We start from the raw sequence: 17,735 nt of genomic DNA, 5'->3' as shown, positions 1-17,735 counted from the left end.
GCCCAAGGGCTTTATACCGGTTCCTAGAACCCCTTTTCCATAACCCACACCTCTGAAAGCTCATTGAGGAGGTTTATCAGTCTTGCAACACATGTTCTGCTGTTAACTCTCAAGGGGGAATTCGCAGAGTGGGACCTAACCATCGACTCTGAGGCCATCAACTGGGGGAGGACGGGCAGCTTGATTTCACCCACATGACAACGGCCCAGCCTTCACCTCCAGTGTCACCCAGCAGGTCTCCAAAAGTCTGAACATCACCTGGAAACTCCACATCCCTTACCTTCCCCAATCCTCGGGAACGAATTTGAGAGGTGTCTAGGGTATCCGTCAACCAGCTTCTGCTCCACTCCTACTCCTGCGTGCCCACTTCCGACAACCCCTACGATGCCCCCCATTCAGCAGGAAGTAGCCAGAGATGATGGCAACACCCGTTTTCCTCTCTAAACCAAAGAGGGGGAAATGTTAGGCAATTATGTTTTAGCCGATGTCTAAGATGGTGGCAGGTGGATGGGAGGAACACCCAAAATGGCTGCAGAGAGTTACACGTCCCTAGAACAGCACGTTTTCTGAGAATCACAAAAAACCCCTCCCCCTTCTTCACCACCACATCCCCTTCCCTCACATGCGAATTTCTCCACCTATAGAAAAATCCCAACTCAGCTTACCACCCCCCCCTCGCTTCCCTCCCCTTCCTTCTTAGCCAATAGGAACAGTCCAGCTCAGCCTAACTGGATATAAAAGGCCCACCCCGACTCTCCCTTCGGCTGCTCCCACTCTCCAGAGGGCAGCCTGCTTGTTCATTTTGCCTGCCTAATACGCTTTGGTTGAGTCCCTGTCTCCTGGTGTGTTTCTTTTGCGCTTGGGCCGGGGTTTTTTCCTTTCAGATACCCTGCTGTCATTGAAGTCACCATCAAAGAAGACCTTCACCAGCTTTGTTCCCTGAGTTTGGACTTCCAGCCTCTGAAACTGTAAGCAATAAATTTCATTTTCTTTATAAAATATCCAGTTCTGAGTATTTTGTTATAAGCAACAGAAATGGACTAAAACAAAACCAAAACCAAAAAAAGCCAAACCTCTTTAGTTCCTGACTCAGAGTTGATGCTGAATGAATATTTGTCAAATGAATAATGACCCTTAACTGATAATGTGTAAGTTTGGAATTACCATCTCGGGCTCTTGGCATTGGACGTGATCTTGTTTCCTAGCCCTGTTCACTTCCGGAGAGTCTGTACAGGACTTCAGGCCCAGCACCCACCTTCCTGGGTTCCTGGGCTCCCTATCCTGACCGCTTACAGAGGTTGTCCAGGTGAAGAAACAGAGAAGGGTTCTTGCCTAGTCCTGGCTGTGGGGGAAGGGGATAAAGTTGGGCCAGCTTCCTCCCCAGCCCCTAGCCGCACTCTGCCTGCGGTTCCCAGGTTCTCACTCTCAGGAAGCCCTTTTCCTCCAGGGAGACTTCCCAGGTTCCTGCTTCCTCCAACTCTGCCAAATTCCCTCCTCCTGGGCAGACATGAATTAAAATATCTTTCATTTGCTTGTGTCATTTAAGTTCTTCTTTAATTGTTCCCTGTTACCTGCGCCTCAGATGCCCCAGTGTCTGGGCGGATCACCACCCTGGACCTGCTCCCAGTCTGATGGGACAGACGCAGCGTTCTTCCTTAGAAAGCCTCAGCCTAAGGGGGAGGCAGAGCCCGGTCCCCAGGAAGCTCCGTGCGCAGGGGGAGGCAAGTGATACACAAAAGTGCTCCCAGACTCGAGGCAGGAATCCTGAGGGCGGGTCACGAGCACCAGGCCCAAGCTCGGTCGGTAGAGAACGTCCCCTCCTCCCAGACTGGGCTCCGGGGCTCCTGACCCAGACAGCGGCTGTGCAGCCGGCGGCCTGTCGTCGCTCCGTCGCCGCGGCCACCTGCGGTCGGTGGGAGCCGAGGGCTCGCGTGCGGGCGGCGGCTACGGGAAGGCGCGGCGATGGGCCGCGGGGCCGAGAGGGTCCGCGCGCTGGGCTGGCGGGCGCGGAGGCGGCTGCAGGTCAGGAGCACGTCGAAGAGCAGCAGCTTGAAGAGCAGTAGCCGCAGCGCCCCCAGCCGCAGGGCCTGGCCCGGAGTCCCTGCGCGAGAAGGGCCCGTGAGGAGCTGGGAGGAGCCCTCGGCCCCACCTAGAGGAGACTGTCACCAGAGGGGGGGGACCTTGTCCTCGCCTCCGTCCTCGCCTCCAGGGAAAGTCCTTTCTGGTGTCTCACCTCAGTTCTTACTAGTAATAATAACAAGTACCTTACTAGCCTTCATTTTATTTTATTCCCCAACATCAGAGGGCGGGGTAGGCCAGGGGGAATTAGCAGTGAATGCAGAGGAGAGTAACCAGCTCAAACTTTTCTCTTTGGTCAGGAAGCAGAGCTAGCCCGGAAGCCGACTTCAGGACACTCTGTCCAGTGCTCTTTCCACCACCCTGGACAGTCTCCGGTTGACACAGGCTCCAATGCTGAGACCATCCTACACCTGGGCTGCCTGAGGAGTGCTTCAAGCACCCTCTCACCTGTGTTTCTCAATTGATGTCCACGAATTAGGCTGGGGTCAGAGGATCCACCCCCATCTCATCCTAGGGTAGATTGAGGCCCAGGCCAACCAGTGCCCCAACTTAGCAAGGCATCCTATTCATGAAACACCTGCCAACCCCTCTGGTGGGACCCATCAGGTCACAGCTGAATGCCCCACCCTCCAGGCCCAAGATCCTGGTCCCCAACCTCTTATTTCCAGTCCACTCCAGTCCCCACTTCCAAGTACTCACCGCTAAGAGGCTCCTGCAGGCAGGTCCTGACTGTGGAAGCCTTTCCTGCCAGCCAAGGAGAAGGGAGTGAGTCCTTTGGGATAGGCCATGCACTCTGGAGAGAAGGGCCAGGCTGCTATGTCCCACATCCCCAGTGCTATGCCTGGGCCCTGGCACAGAGTGGCCTTTAGGGCATGTTGGATAAATGGACAAATGAGCCAGCAGTTAGAAGCCCTGAGCCAATTTTCTGCAAATCATCTGAGGGGCCCTGATCTCCCTCACTCCCCACCATTTCCTGCTGCATGCCCCCAAGGAGGCCTAGGTGCCTCAGCACTTTCAGACAAGGAACCCATCCTCTTAGCAGCATTCTGTGGAAGACAGGGCATTTATTCAGCAAACATTCCCATTTGGAAGATGAAAAAAAACTGAGTTAATCCAGAAACAGGAAGTAAATCATCTGGTCAGTAATAATAAGTAACAGCTGCCTTTGAACATGAACAACTGCCTTGTGCCTGTAATTGGGGGGATAATATGATCTACCTTATAAATGTAAAGTGTTTGGAACAGTGCCTGGCACAACTCAATAAGTGATAGTGATTTATTATTTAATTATTGTTTGGTCCTTATAGAATTGTATATATATAGGGTGATATATCAATATATTAACATGCATAAATATATAAATATATTTTTATTTATATTATTTTATATATTTTCATATATATATATAAATATCATATCATATATATATAAAATCAACACTAGGAAGGAGGAAGAATTTTTATCTCTTGGAAGTCATGCAGAAGAGCCTGGATTTGAACCAGGTATCACAGTTGCAAATCCCAGGATTCATGGCCTTGAGGCCACTCTGCCCTGAGCCCAGGCATCACCTCACCTGGACGGTCTGCACTTGGACACACTTCATGCCTTCATGGTCTGAAGCCTGCCCTCCCTCCTGCCATAGCCTGTTTCCAGGGTGTGTGAAAAGGGACAGGGAGCATGCATGGGGGACAGTCTCTATCCCCACCTGACAACTGTAGGGGCTGTGTGCTCCAGCTGTGGCCCCCAGCCCCAGGCCCAGTGTGGCAGACCAAGGGCTCCCAGGTTGCCAGCTCCTCTGAGGGCAGGGAGAGCTGGGCCAAGCTAGTCCAGGTGCCATCCGTTGCTGGGGAAGGGCCATAGGTGAAGGCGTTCAGTGCACTGCCATTGCCAGCTGAGAACCAGATGGGACTGTCAAGGCCAGGGGGTGAGACATTGAGGACCAGGCAGACCACCAGCGTCTGCTGCTTCCCATCCACCAGCAGCGTGATTGGTGGGGCCAGAGAAGGGAAGGGCGTGCCATCCACACCTGCAAGAGAGCATGCACCTGTAGGGGCTAGTCAAGTCTGTGCCCTCCCAGGCCAGCATTTAATTGTAGGATAGAGCTCTGGGTTTCTCTCTTTCCTTTCATCCTTCCATCATCACCATCACCATCCATCTGCCTACCTTTCTATCCACTCATCCATCCCTTCCTCCTTGCATCTACCCAGCTGACCACCCTGCCTTCCCTCCATCCATCCATCCATTCATTTGCCCATATATTCATCTGTCCTTTCTTCCATTATCCATCAACCCTCCATCTTTTCTTTCTACCTTCTACCTGTATGTCTGTCCATCCGTCTATCCATCCATCCTTCTGTCCACCTGTCTATCATATCTGAGCACCTTTCTGTGCCAGGCACTGGGGATACAAAACTGAGTAAGACATTTTCTCTGCTCTCAAGGAACTCAGTGCCATAAACAATGCAGATGCATAAACAAATACTTGTAATACTGTACCATGTTGTGCCAGCCTCATGAGAGTGGTTACCTCTGGGGAGGAAGGGAAGGACATAGGACCTGGAATGAGATCAAAGTGGGCTTCAAGTATATCTTTAACTTTTTGTTTCTTTGAAAAAAGATCTGATTCAAATATGGCAAAATGTTAACCATCTGCTATCTGGGTAAAGTATGCATGGGTGTTTGTTGTGTTATTCCCAGTTCTTTTCTGTAGGTCTGCAGGTTTTTTGTTTGTTTTTATGTTTTTAACAGCTTTTTAAAGACATGATTTACAGCAGCCTGTTAGCTTAGTCGGTTAGAGTGTGGTGCTAATAAAGACATGATTTATATACCATATAATTCACCTATCTAAAGTATAGGTTATTATTATTTATTTTTTTTCCCTCAGTGCCTGGCCAGTATGGGTATCTGAACCCTGATCTTAGTGTTATAACAACACACTCTAATCAACTGAGCTAGTTGGCCAGCCTATTATTACATAATTAAAAAATTAAGTCATATGGGTACTGCAGACATTTGTCCTATATTTTCCAGAATAGTCCTGATTTTCCACAATCTTATTCTTTTCAGTAAAGATGATTTGTTAATATGTAACAAAATGTTATTTTTATATTTGCATATTTTGATATTTAGATATTTTTTCATATAGATAAAATCTTAAATGTTAAAACCTAAAAATTCATACCATGAGTTAAGTGTAGCCAGGCTAAAGAAATGCCCAAGTGCAGGGAAGAATGCCAGAGAATCTTGTGGGGAGGCAGGAGTGAAGAGCACTCAGGAAAGATTTCTCGGAGCTCAAATAACTGGTCTCAGAGCACATGGATGCTATGTTGCCCAGTCAGCATTTGAACTCAGGTCCCCGTAACTCCAAATCACATAGAACACCTCACTTTGAAGGATGACTAAGATTTTGCCACATAGTGAACCAAGCCTAGGATGTGCCTCAGACAGAGCTGGTGTTGATTCCTGACTTGTCCACTTTATATACTGAATCTCAATTGTTCTGTCTGGTTAATAACACCAGCCCAGTGAAATTGTTGTGAAGAGTAAAGATCATTGTAAAATGCCCTGGCAATGCCCTGGCAGACAAGTATTAGTATTATTATTAATATAAGGTATTGCAAATAAAAAGAGTAGAGAAGGCTGGGAGTGAGCTCCAGGACCCTCAACCTCCTGAGCCTTTTCAGTTGCACAGATGGAGACTCTCCCTGAGTTGAGTTCTGCTTCCACCTACTCCATGAAGCCTCCCAGGATTGTTCCTCCTCACCCTGGCTGCTTCCTTCCCAGAGCTCAGGCCTCCTGCCATGGACTGTCTCTACTTCACATGGGTGTGGTTTATGTCCCTAGTGAGGGAGTGTCTATGACATACTGGGGGCCAGTTTCAGCTTTAGATCAAGGAGTCTCCCTGACTCAGAGGTTAAGGGACCATCCCCCACCACACACATGCAAACATACATATGCGTTTTGTTTTCCTTTTTAAGTTTTATTATTTTACTTTTTGGCAGCTTGGCATTATGGGGATCCAAACCCATGACCTTGGTGTTATAAGGCTGCATGCTAACCAGTTGAGCTAACTGCCAGCCGCACCTGCTTTTAGATGAAGCGGGGATTCTCCTCTCAAGACATGAGTCCTTTGGCTCCAACCTTGATCTTTGGAGGGACAGGGGTAAATACTCTGGGAAGTTACTGAGGCCTTGGGAACTCTCCTGATCCCACTGATAATGTGGAGTGGGAGTATACCTGAGAAACCCTCAGCCCTGTTGGAATAAGGCACCCTAAGGGCAGTAGGGATAGGACAGGACTTCACAATGTTGCCCAGGTCCCCTCACTCCATATCACATAACACAACCCTGGCTACCCTAACCCCCAGCTTCTATGGATGCCCATCCAGTTTGCTTTTATTTCTCTATACCAGAGGCGCTGCCTTCCCTACCAACAATAGGGACCCCAGGGCGGGAGGACTTGGGAGTTGGGAGGTAGAGTACAATGGAAGGGGACAATGGGCTTCTGGTAAGACCCTCCCTCGGGGCCCATAAGTGGCTCCTGTCCTGCCTCCTCGCATCCTACCCCAACCCAGAGAGGTCCAGAGTGTGGGAATAGCCTTGGGAAGACTAATGGGGGACAGAAAGGGATGCAAAGAGGGGGCTCACCTGTAGGCAGGGCTGGACACCCAAGGGCGAGGAGAAGCAGCAGCCATGTCCCAGCCATGACCCACCCGAAAGGAGGCAGGACCCAGCTGCAGACCTGAGGTGTGGGCTGGGGGATGAGGCACCCACAAGCCTGCCTCCCAGGCCACAGGCCCAGCTGCACCTCAGCTGCTCCACCACGGAGCCGTTTCCCCGGATGAGGGGCCCCTCCCACCCCTACCCTGGCCCCCAAACCCAGTCCTCTCTCAAGGGCCAGGGAACTCAGGGTGCCACTCCAACACTTGGAGCCGGATGTCCATTTTCCCTCCAATCTGAAGAGCACTTGATAGTCTGCAAAGCTTTGTCCTAGTCACTAGCCCGCTAGGTGGCAACTACCATCTACAGGATACAAAGCACCAGGTAATGTATCAGGAGCTGGTGCTCATTTGACTCACCCAACCACCGTGAGTTTCATTTTTCAGGTAAGGCAAATGAGGCTCAGAGAGAGTGACCTACAGGCCACACAGCTAGCAGTTGGCAGAGTCAGCGTTTGAACTGTTTCCTGATGGCTTGCCTAATTACAGGCAAAAAGATGCCCAGTAAACGTGCCATGTTACAAACCCCTTTTTTAAAATAAACTTTTTATAAATGTCATTTTCAGCGACTCCATTATATTTTAGCTATTTTGACCCTGAAATTTCACATCCAGGTATATACTGTAATGAAATAATAAGATACTCATTCATTATAAGACAAAATTTATGCACAAAGATGTTCTTTTAAGTATTATATTTTGGGGGATGGCCAGTTAGCTCAGTTGGTTAAAGTGTGGTACTATAACACCAAGATCAAGGGTTCTGAGCCCCATACCGGCCAGCTGTCAAAAAATAAATAAATAAAAATAAAAAGCAAGACATTGAAACAAACTAATTCTTCAATACTAGGAGAAGGGTTAAATGAATTAAGGTTTGGTGTATTTATATTAGTGGATCTTATGCAGCAGCCTTTAAAATCATGTTTTCAAGGAATGTTTAATGACATGGGATGTAGAATACTTTGGTTCAGAGTGAAGGTTGTGAAGCCAGAACATTTCAATCCTGTAGTCAGGGATGTAGAGCTAGGACTGGGTCTGGAGCTCACAGACCCCTCGAGCCCATTGTCCAGACTGGGTCACAAACCCTTCACATGCAGGTCTACAAGCTAGGTAACCAGAAAAAAGGTCCTCAGAGCCTTGGTTGAAGAAAGAGTAGTCTTTATTTCTGCACACACACGTCTCAGAGCTAGGCAGTCCAAAGAGAAACTCAGAAACTCAACTGGTAGGGCCGGCCCGTGGCTCACTCGGGAGGGTGCGGTGCTGGTAACACCAAGGCCACGGGTTCAGCTCCTATATAGGGATGGCTGGTTCGCTCATTGGCTGAGCATGGTGCTGACAACACCAAGCCAAGGGTTAAGATCCCCTTACCAGTCATCTTTAAAAAGAAAAAAGAAAAGAAACTCAACTGCTACTGTCAAAGTCCAAAGAAAAACTGAGCAGCTGCCTGCAAAGTAAACACGCTCTATTTTTAGACACAAGGTCTCTGCTGGCCAGTGGTTCAGGGCTGCTGCTCCACACAACTCTGAAGAACACACCAGAATAGCAACAAAACTAAAAAGATACATTGGCATGCATGCATACTAACTCTACCCCCCCCACAATTTGTTTACAAAGAATGTGCTGCACCACACACAACTCGACCTGAGGCAAGGGGGCCTGATCAAACTATTCTATTTTCCCAACAAGGGACTACAGATCATTTAGTAGATATGTGACTTTCAGCAAATTACTTCCTTAATCCTCAATTTCCTCATCTGTAAATGGGGATGATAAAACCTCAAAGGGTCCTAGATTTTTTTTGAGTATGTGTGACTGGCTGGTATGGGGATCAGAACCCTTGATCTTGGTGTTATAACACCATGCTTTAACTAACCATGAGCTAACCAGCCATCCTCTGTGATATTTAAATAAGATAATTCACGAAAAGAAAAGCGTTTAGCACAGTTCTTTATATATAGTAAAACGTAAATAAGTGTTCTCTCTTTTTACATGCATATACATTGTTACATACAACAGAAGGTTTAAGCAAACAGGATACAAATCTAAATAGAAAATACATACCCAATTTTGTACAAATGTGAAGGGTCTTCAAAAAGTTTATGGAAAGATTCATATTATCTTTCAATTCCATTTTACCATGAACTTTTTGAAGTACCCTCACGTATAAATATTCCTGAAAGGAAGGAGACCAAATGTTAACAATGATTATCTTTCTACATGTTAGGATTTTGGATAGTTTTAATTTTTATCTTTATAATTGTTTATCATATTTTCTCCAATGAACCTGTATTATTTTAAAGCTCAGGAAAATAAACATTATTAAAAAATAAAACTATAGATGTACTATACTTTATTTAGCCATTCCTTTATTGTTAGACATTTGTGTTTTCCAGTCTGGAGCAATGGATATCTTTGTTCATAAAGTCTTTCCCAAATTTACACTTATTTTCTTAAAATTATTATCTTAAAGTCCTTTGTAACTTTTGTTTGCTGTCCTTTGTTCACCTTTTTAAAGTTTTAATTTTAGTAAAATACACTTAACATAAAATTTACCATCTTAACCATTTTTAAGTGTACATTTCAGTGGCATTAAGTACATTACATTGTTGTGCAACCATCCATCTCCAGAACTATTTTCATCTTGCAAAAGTGAAAGTCTGTACCCATTAAACACTAACTTCCCCTCCCCCGAGCCCCTGACAACCACCATTCTACTTTATGAATCTATAAATTTGACTTCCTCATTAAAATAGAATCATACAGTATTTATCTTTTTTGTGGCTGGCTTATTTCACCTAGCATAATGTCCTCAAGTTTCATCCATGTTGTATGTAACATGTGTCTGAATTTCCTTCCTTTTTGAGGCTGAATAATATCCCATTGTAGCTTGGCTGGTTAGCTCAGTTGGATAGAGCAAAGTGTTATAATATCAAGGTCAAGAGTTCAGATCCTCGTACCTCCCCATACCAGCCAGCTGCCAAAAGAAAAAAAAAAAAAAAATCCCACTGTATGTATATACTGCATTTTGCTTATCTGTTCATCCTTCAATGGACGATTAGGTTGCTTCCTCCATGTTTTTTTCGTTTTGTTTTTTTTTATTTTTTCTTCCTCCAAGTTTTAGCTACTTTGAGTAATGCTGTTATAAATATGAGTGTACAGATATCTCTTTGAGACCTTGCTTTCAGTTCTTTTGTGGATATACCCAGAAGTGGAATTGCTGGATCATATGGTAATTCTCCAAGTTTTTGAGCAACCACCAGACTGTTTTCCACGGCAGCTGCACCATTTTACATTCCTACCAACAGTACACAAAGGTTCCAACTCCTCCACATCCGCCAACGCATTCGATTTTTTTTTTTTTTTGATAGTGGGTATCCTAATGGGCATGAAGTGGTATTCCATTGCAGTTTTGATTTTCATTACCCTAACGATTATTTAGATGTTGAGCATCTAAGGCCTTTGTATTTTAAGGTTCTTTGATACACACCCGTCATACTAATTTACGTTCCACCACAATGAATGAAAGGCTCACTTCATCCCCACTAGCGCTTGGCATTCCTTAAAAAAAAGTCCTAATTTAGTCGGCCAAAAATAAAAATGGTATCATTTTTCTGATTTCATTTCCCCATTTAGACGTTTCCTTCACTGCATTGTATGTTTCTCTCTTGTAGTCTTAGTGTCTTACTAATTTTATTGGAGCTTTCACATATTAAAGATACTAACCGTTCGTATATTGCAATTGCTGGAGCCGTGGGGATGGCGGGCCGATAGGGGGATCCGAACCCGCGCCTTCTAACCGACTGAGCTAACCGGCCAGCCCTACTGACGACTTTTTCTTTCTTTTTCAGCCCATAGTTTGTTTTGTATGAACCAACAACCGGTCTTTCCTACTACAGTTTACTCATCCCTGTTAAGCATACGAAGTCCTCCCGGCTCTAGAGAATTGATATAGTCCCTCTTCCAGCGTCTTCTCGCGCTGTGCGACTTAATCCCATCTCCTCCCCGCTTTAACGCTACTAGTAATTTTGGTGTGTGGCAGGAGATGTGCATCTTAATTATATATATATATTTTTTTCCGAAGAGCTAACCAATTATCCCGGGATTATTCATCGAATAATCCTTCCTGACCCCAGTCTTGGCGAAACGTTCCTTACGGCACGTTAACGTCTGCTATACAGGCGGGTTTATTTCTTCCTGGCTCCTCGGCTTCTTCATGCCGGTGCCAGCCTCAGCCGTTTCCTCTGGATGGTTACTTTAATCATCATGTTGACTGCACCCTCCCGAGCGTCCTGAGGGACCCCAGCGGCCACGGCTGCGGGAGGCCGCGGGCTCCACGTGTCCCCAGGCGCGGCGGCGCCCAGGTGCGCGCGGTGGCGGCGGGTTCCCGCCCGGAGGGGGAGGGGGCCAGGTGTTCCCAACGACTCTGCCGCCCTCCGGCCCGGGGACGTGCTGGCCCGGGCTCCGTTCCCACGTTACTGAGGGGGAAGAGCCTCCTCCCGCCCCGCTGCCAGGTTTCAGGACCTTCCCGGGAAGGGAAGGCAGGAGACTCCTACCCCGGCCCTGGGCCCGCCGCCGCCCTGGCTGGCCGCCCGCTCGGCCGCCGCCCTCGGCCCCGGGCCGGCCTGGAGGCTCCCTGTGACCCCACAGCCCCACTGGTCCTGAAGACGCCGTGCCCGGGGACGCCTCTTCCCCGGGGACGGAGCCTGCCGGTCGCTGTCCCGCTGCTGAGGCCGGGCGCGTGCACAGACGCCGCCTTTACTGCTCACAGCCACCCCGGCAGGTGCTGTCACCCCCGTTCTACAGCTGAGGAAACCGCGGCTCAGAAAACTCCGCTCCAGCGCCGAAGCCACTGCAGCGGACGAGCGGCGCAGGCCTGTCGCTCCCGAGGACCTTCTGGAAGGTCGTGGGAGCGTGAAACTGGGTGTGAGCGCCCGCCCGAGAGCTCGGCCGTGTCCCCTCCGTCCCTGTTGTCATATGTGCAGGCAGAAGCTGTTACGCTATGAGTCACGTAGGATGTGAAAAAGAACATTAAGGAAAAGTAACTGCGTATTAGAGAAGCCCGCGGATATGGCCGAATAATTATCAGCTGTGAATCTGACATATGCAATTAGAAGACTAACCAGAGGGCTGAGCAGGGGCCGGCGTGTGCGCATGGAGATGTCAAACAGAAGGTTTCCCAGAGATACTGACGGGGTAGCTATTCCATTCATCAAATGAAAATCTTATTTATAATAAAAGTCACCTAAATGTTTCATGATAAGGAAACAGCTAAATAAACTACGGTGCATCGACATGATGAAATATTGTGCAGGCCTTAAAATGTCCATTCATCCTTTCACTCAACCCATCTATTGGTCTCCGTTTTATGCCAGGAATTGGGGCTGGGGACAAGACCAAAAGGGACGCTCTCAGCAGTGGAGCTGGAAGACAGACAGGAAGGGGACTCAGAGTGTGAGAGATGCTGGGTCTGAGCACATGCCCGTGTGCTCGAGTGTGTGCATGTGGACACAGAGAGTGGGGTCCTGGAAAAGGAAGGGGATCATTCTTCTAGGAGGGGTGGGGGTCAGGAAAAGTGCTGTAGAAGGTGGTACTTGAGCCAAGAAGAAGGGAAGGGGAAGGAAGGGGAAAAGGAAGGGAAGGGGGTGCTTTGACGGTTATTGAGTCAAAGCACAGCTTCCATCCCTGTCACCATGGCCACTTTATATATAGGTCCATTGAACAAGCCCTGTGCAGAGGCTGACCCTTCTCCCCAGTGGCTATTCCTGTCCACCTGATGGCTATTCTCTCCCTGTGCTTTATTAAAGGCTATTGTACTACGTTGCCTTTGATTGTGAGGCACCACCACTTGGCCTTTACACCACCAGGTAACCCTAGGATGCCATGGTTCTCACTGAGGTCAGGGAATCCAGTTCCATGGATTCATCCAGCATCCCCCACTAGCATCTCTAGTCTACAGAGGAGTCATCAGAGTAAGTGAAGGATGCTGGTGGCCCTCACCAACACATTTCTTGATGCTTTAGTAAAGGGAGTGTTTTCCAGACCCCTTTACTTTTAATTTTAAGGGGATCTGGAACACACACCCTTTATTAAGCAGCTCGCATATAATAAATCCAATCCAGCAGTTCCATCTCCCTGGGACTTCTGATTCCTTCTACAGTGTGCCAGGGAAGGTCTGGCATTTCAAGCATATAATTTCAAGCCCCCCTCCCCGGCCCTCTTCTGAGTTTCGTCCAAGCTCACCTGGTGCCACAGGACCGAGGAGGAGCCAGGAGAGGACACGGAGGGGGTAGCAGTGAGATTGTCCGCTCCACCCCCACCCAAATGGGAAATAAAGGGAACAAAACTTCAAAATCCACACAGAGCTGAGTGCCAGGCGGGCTGGACTGGACCGTCCCCAGGGAGGAAAGAAGGTATCGGTCTATCTAAAGAAGGAACGTGCAGCTGAAGGGGGTCCTAGTCAGTCAGGGAAGGAAGGACATGGGGAGTCTCTGGGGATAATGTTGCTCTGTCCATCCAAGTCCAGGAGCAGAAGGGGCGCCTCTGTCGTGTACGGATGCATCAGGCTTTTCCCGGAGCCTCCCAAGTTGGAGTCTGGTCCTTCCTTCCAATCCCGGCCCACTGAGCCCCCTTCTAAAGAGGGACCCACTGGGAGGAAAGTCCAGGGTCAGGAGTGGGAGTGCTTGGTGCCCTTGCTGTTATAGTGCTCATTGTCACTTCATAAATTGGTCATTTGGTTTCGTTCATGTACATCCACCCTTCCTCCCTAGAGCAGTTTTCCAGATTTCTCTTGCATGACAAGCCTCTGGACTGAGGTGGACTCAGGAAGATGCCACCCAGCAAAGCATAAGACACGGAGAACAGCCTTCCCCACCTGTCTTTGTTCTGGCTTCAGAAAGAAGGAGTCGTGGAATTTAGACAAAGGAGCTCCCTCCTCTAACACTTTTATTGTCTGTAGAATGTCAGAGCTGGAGGAACCCCAAAGATGACATAATCATTCTTAACTTTCTATTTTTAGCTCATGGGCTGCCTCAAATGGGCCTATCCATGCCCAAGTCATGGAGCCTGGTGCTCACGCTGACCCTGGAGACAGGTCTGTGGCAACAGGCTTAGAGAGGCACTGCACTGAAGAACTGCAAATAGACCCAGAGTCATCCTTTTATCAGAGTGTTCTTGGGGAAATTCACTCCGCCACACCTAGACTTTTTAAAAAACTGATGTTAAAAGAATTATCCTCTCAGTTGTGGGCGGAACTCTGTGTACTGTTCTGCTGTGTCCTCGCATCACGGCATTAGTACGTAACCACCTCACTCTACGGAGTCAGCTTTTCTTTTTTCTCTTCTTCCTTTTTTAAAGTATGAGGCATCTCCAAGAAAATTAGTTCCTTCCTTGGGTAGGAAAATGCATTTTTTACTTAAAACAAACTTGGTATTTATTTTATCCTACATCAGGACTGGCCAGTTAGCTCAGTCATTTACAGCGTGGTACTGATAACACCAAGGTCCAAGGTTCAACCCCTGTACCAGCTGCTGCCAAAATACAAAACAAACAAAAAAAGTATTGTATTTAGAAGTTTAAAGGCCACGCTCTTCATTCTTATACAGAAATTGATTGAAACATTTGGTTTTTATTTAAATATTGATGCTTATGAATTTTTTTTGGGGGGGGGCAGCTGGCCAGTATGGAGATGATACTTAAGATTTTTGAGAAACATAGAATTTTACCCACAGAACCATAGTATAATTTAAAAAAATAATATGAATGCTGGTAGTAAATTTGGATTAAAAAATATTATGGATCTAAATGTACTTTCCATTTCAAAGATAACATTTTTGGTCCTAAGTTGATAATTATTTATTTCTCATCCAGAGGCATTTTTTAAAATGTCAAGATCACAGTGCATAGGAAATTTCATGGACTCTTTTCTTTCTCTCTCTTTTTTTTTAAAGGCGAGTGGTAAGGGGATCTTAACCCTTGACTTGGTGTTGTCAGCACCACACTCACCCAAATGAGCCAGGGCCGGCCCTACCCATACTTTTAAAATCAGCAACCACCTCGGCCCCACCATTATCCACTATTCATAAAACCACAAACAAGTCCATCACCAGCCCCAACAACAAACCCCTTCGAGTCACAGCATTCGAACCTCAAGCCTCAGGACACTCCTCGGTAGCCTCAGCAGTAGTGGACCCAAACACAACCCTCAGACCCCCTCAGTAAACCAAAACACTACTAACCCCCAAACAGACCCTCCAAAATTAACCACAATGCCACAACCAATCCCCTCACTCATAATTAACCCTGGGGGAAGAGGGGAAGGGAGAAGGGGAGGGGAGGGGAGGGGGAAGTCAAAATGGGGAAGGGCAGGGGGGAAGGGGAGGAGGGAAGGGGGAAGGGGGAAGGGCAGGAGGGAAGGGGGAAAGAACCCTTCTATGGGCCCCCTGGTTTGGCCTGCCTCTAGGGAGCCTGTAGACTGGCCTGACCTTGTCCTAGGGCTCCCATGGCCTAGCCTGGCCTGCCAGTGGGGCTCCCCTCATCAGGCAGGCCTACCCCAGGTACCCCCTGGCCTGGCCTGGCCTGCTTCCAAGGACCCCTGGCCCAGCCTGCCCAAGGGGCCAACTGTACTGGTCTGCCCCTGTGGGCCCTTGGGCCTGAACTAACAGTAAGGGCACCCCGCTGCTTTCTTTTCTTTCTTTCTTTTTTTTTTTTTGTGTGTGTGTGCATGTGTGTTTTCTTTTCTTTTTTTCTGTTTTTTGTTTGTTTGTTTTGTTTTTCTCCCTTTTTTGGTTCTCTTCTTTTTTTGGTTTTCTTTTTGATTGTTTTCTTTGGGGGGGTTCTTCTTTTCTGGGGGTTTTCTTTTCATTAGGGTTTTCACATTTCTGGGGGCTTTTCTTTTTGTTGGGGTTTTCTTCTTTGTGGGAGTTTTCTTCTTGGGGAGTGTTCAGTTTTCTTTATTTTTTGGTTTTCTTCTGTATGTTGGGGTTTTCTTGTTTTTTGACTTTGTTCTTTTTGTTGGGATTTTCTTTTTGTGGGGATTTTCTTCTTGGGGAATGTTTGGTTTTTTTATTTTATTTTATTTTTGTTGGGGTTTTCTTTTTGTTGAGATTTTCTTCTTTATGTTGGAGTTTTCTTCTTTTCTGGGAGGTTTTCTTCTTTTTCTGGAGATTTTCTTCTTCTGGGGCTTTTTGGGGGTTTTCTATTTTCGTGGGGGGATCTTTTTCTTTTTGGGGGGTTTCTTTCATTGGGGTTTTTTTCTTTTCTGGTTTTTTTTTTTTTTTTCATTTTGTTAGTGTTTTCTTCTTTCTGGGGGGTTTCTTTCTTTTGAGGTGGTTTCTTCTTTTTGTTGGGTTTTTCTTTTTTTCTGGAAGTTTTTCTTCTTTTCAGGGGTTTTTCTTCTTTTTGAATATTTTTCTTCTTTTTGTGGGGAGGTGTTTCTTTTTGTTAAGGTTTTGTTATTTTCACTGGGGTTTGTTCTTTTCTTTGGGGTTTTGTTCTTTTCATTGGGGTTTTCTTTTGGGGGGGTTCTTCTTTTGGGGGCTTTCTACCTTTTGTTGGCATTTTCTTCTTTTTGTTGGGGTTTTCTACTTTGGGTGGGTTTTTACTTTGGGTTTTCTCCTTTTTGGGGGGGATTCTTTTCTGAGCAGTTTTTCTTCTTTTCATTGTGGTTTTCTTATCATTAAGGTTTTCGTCGTTTCATTGGTTTATTTTTGGGGTGTTTTTCTTTTTGTTGGGGTCTTGTTCTTTTTGGGGTGGTTTGTTCTTTTTTGGGGGGTTCTGCTTTTTGTTGGGGTTTTCTTATTTTGGGGGTTTTCTTCTTTCTGTTGGGGTTCTCTTCTCTTTGTTGGGGTTGTCTTCTTTTGGGTTTTTTTCCTTTTGGGGGGTTTTCTTCTTTATGTTGGGGTTTTCTTCCTTTTTTGGGTGTTTTCTTCTTCCTTTGGGTGTTTTCTACTTCTTTGGGGTGTTTTCTTCCTCTTTTGGATGTTTTCTTCTTCTTTTGTGTGTTTTCTTCTGTTTGGGATTTTCTTCTTTTTTGGGGTGTTTTCTTCTTCTTTTGGCTGTTTTATTCCTATGTTGTGTGTTTTCTTCCTCTTATAGGTGTTTTATTCTTCTTTGGGGCATTTTCACCTTTTGGGTGTTTTCTCCTTCTTCTTGGTGTTTTCCTCTTCTTTTTGTTTTGTTATTTTTTCTTATTTTGGTTTTTTTCTTTTTTCTTTTTTTCTGTTTGTGGGGTTTTTTTTCTTATTTTTTGCCTTTTTCTTTTTCTTTCTTTTTTTCCCCATTTTTGTTTTTTTCCCTTTTTTTTTTTTTTTAAGGTTTCTTCTTTTTTTTAAGAGGGGTCTTATCATGATAAAGGGGTGACTGGGAAGAAGTGGCTGGGACAGGGTGGCAGAGACAGGATGGCAGGGACTGGGAGGGGCAGAGCTCTTGGCCCCACATCTCAGATGTCCATGATCTTAATATCACCATACTTTTCTGGTCGATAAAACAATGGGAAGCAGAGGTTGTTGCTGAAGCCTTGGTACTCCTGGCATTTCTGTATGTCCTGTGGCAGCTGCGTGGTCAGAGGAAAGGGAGAAATGAATAGTCATAGGACTGCAGTGCATGACTCTGGGGTCACCTGTCCCCCAGGCCAGAGCTGCCTCTGTCCTGGCTCTGACACCCCCACCTCCCCAGAGGCTGTTGCCTGTCTGCTAGCCCTTCCCAGATGGGGCAGGGATTCCTGTCTCCTTTAGGTCTCCCAGCTACTCCTGCAGCTGGCCCAACTTCTCAGCCAGCTCCATCTTCACATGCTGCCCCGACTGCAGTGCACTTGTGACCTACACATTCTAATTGGTCGGGACAGAGAGAAGCAATCGGTGGCCACCTGATGCAGCTGGAGACCCATGGCATAGGGGAGGGGACGTAGGGTTCTGGCTCACAGGGTGCCTTCCCACGTACCATTT

General features: G+C 46.8%; 1 protein-coding gene across 1 annotated transcript; it reads right to left on the bottom strand.

The window, feature by feature from the left end:
* Positions 1 to 1,775: 1,775 nt before the first annotated feature.
* On the bottom strand, positions 1,776 to 6,783 carry PTCRA (pre T cell antigen receptor alpha). The gene is made up of 4 exons (XM_063098305.1): positions 6,726 to 6,783; positions 3,785 to 4,105; positions 2,779 to 2,823; positions 1,776 to 2,101 (listed from the first exon to the last, which is right to left on the bottom strand). Exons 1-4 carry the CDS (start codon positions 6,781 to 6,783, stop codon positions 1,776 to 1,778), a joined length of 750 nt encoding a protein of 249 aa, XP_062954375.1.
* Positions 6,784 to 17,735: the final 10,952 nt, after the last annotated feature.

The sequence above is a fragment of the Cynocephalus volans genome, chromosome 5, assembly GCF_027409185.1.
Source record: "Cynocephalus volans isolate mCynVol1 chromosome 5, mCynVol1.pri, whole genome shotgun sequence".
In the NCBI taxonomy this organism is placed as follows: domain Eukaryota; kingdom Metazoa; phylum Chordata; class Mammalia; order Dermoptera; family Cynocephalidae; genus Cynocephalus; species Cynocephalus volans.
Note: the sequence above shows the minus strand (reverse complement) of the source record. Positions and strands in the feature narration are given on the sequence as shown.

What these genes read in the sequence shown, in the direction of transcription:
- PTCRA (XM_063098305.1), bottom strand. Translation starts at nt 6,783, where the DNA reads ATGGCTGGGACATGGCTGCTGCTTCTCCTCGCCCTTGGGTGTCCAGCC. An exon ending in ACAGCCCCTACAGTTGTCAG is followed by an intron (nt 2,824 to 3,784) that starts GTGGGGATAGAG and finishes CTTGGCTGGCAG; the next exon opens with GAAAGGCTTCCACAGTCAGG. An exon ending in CCTGCAGGAGCCTCTTAGCG is followed by an intron (nt 2,102 to 2,778) that starts GTGAGTACTTGG and finishes CTTCTCGCGCAG; the next exon opens with GGACTCCGGGCCAGGCCCTG.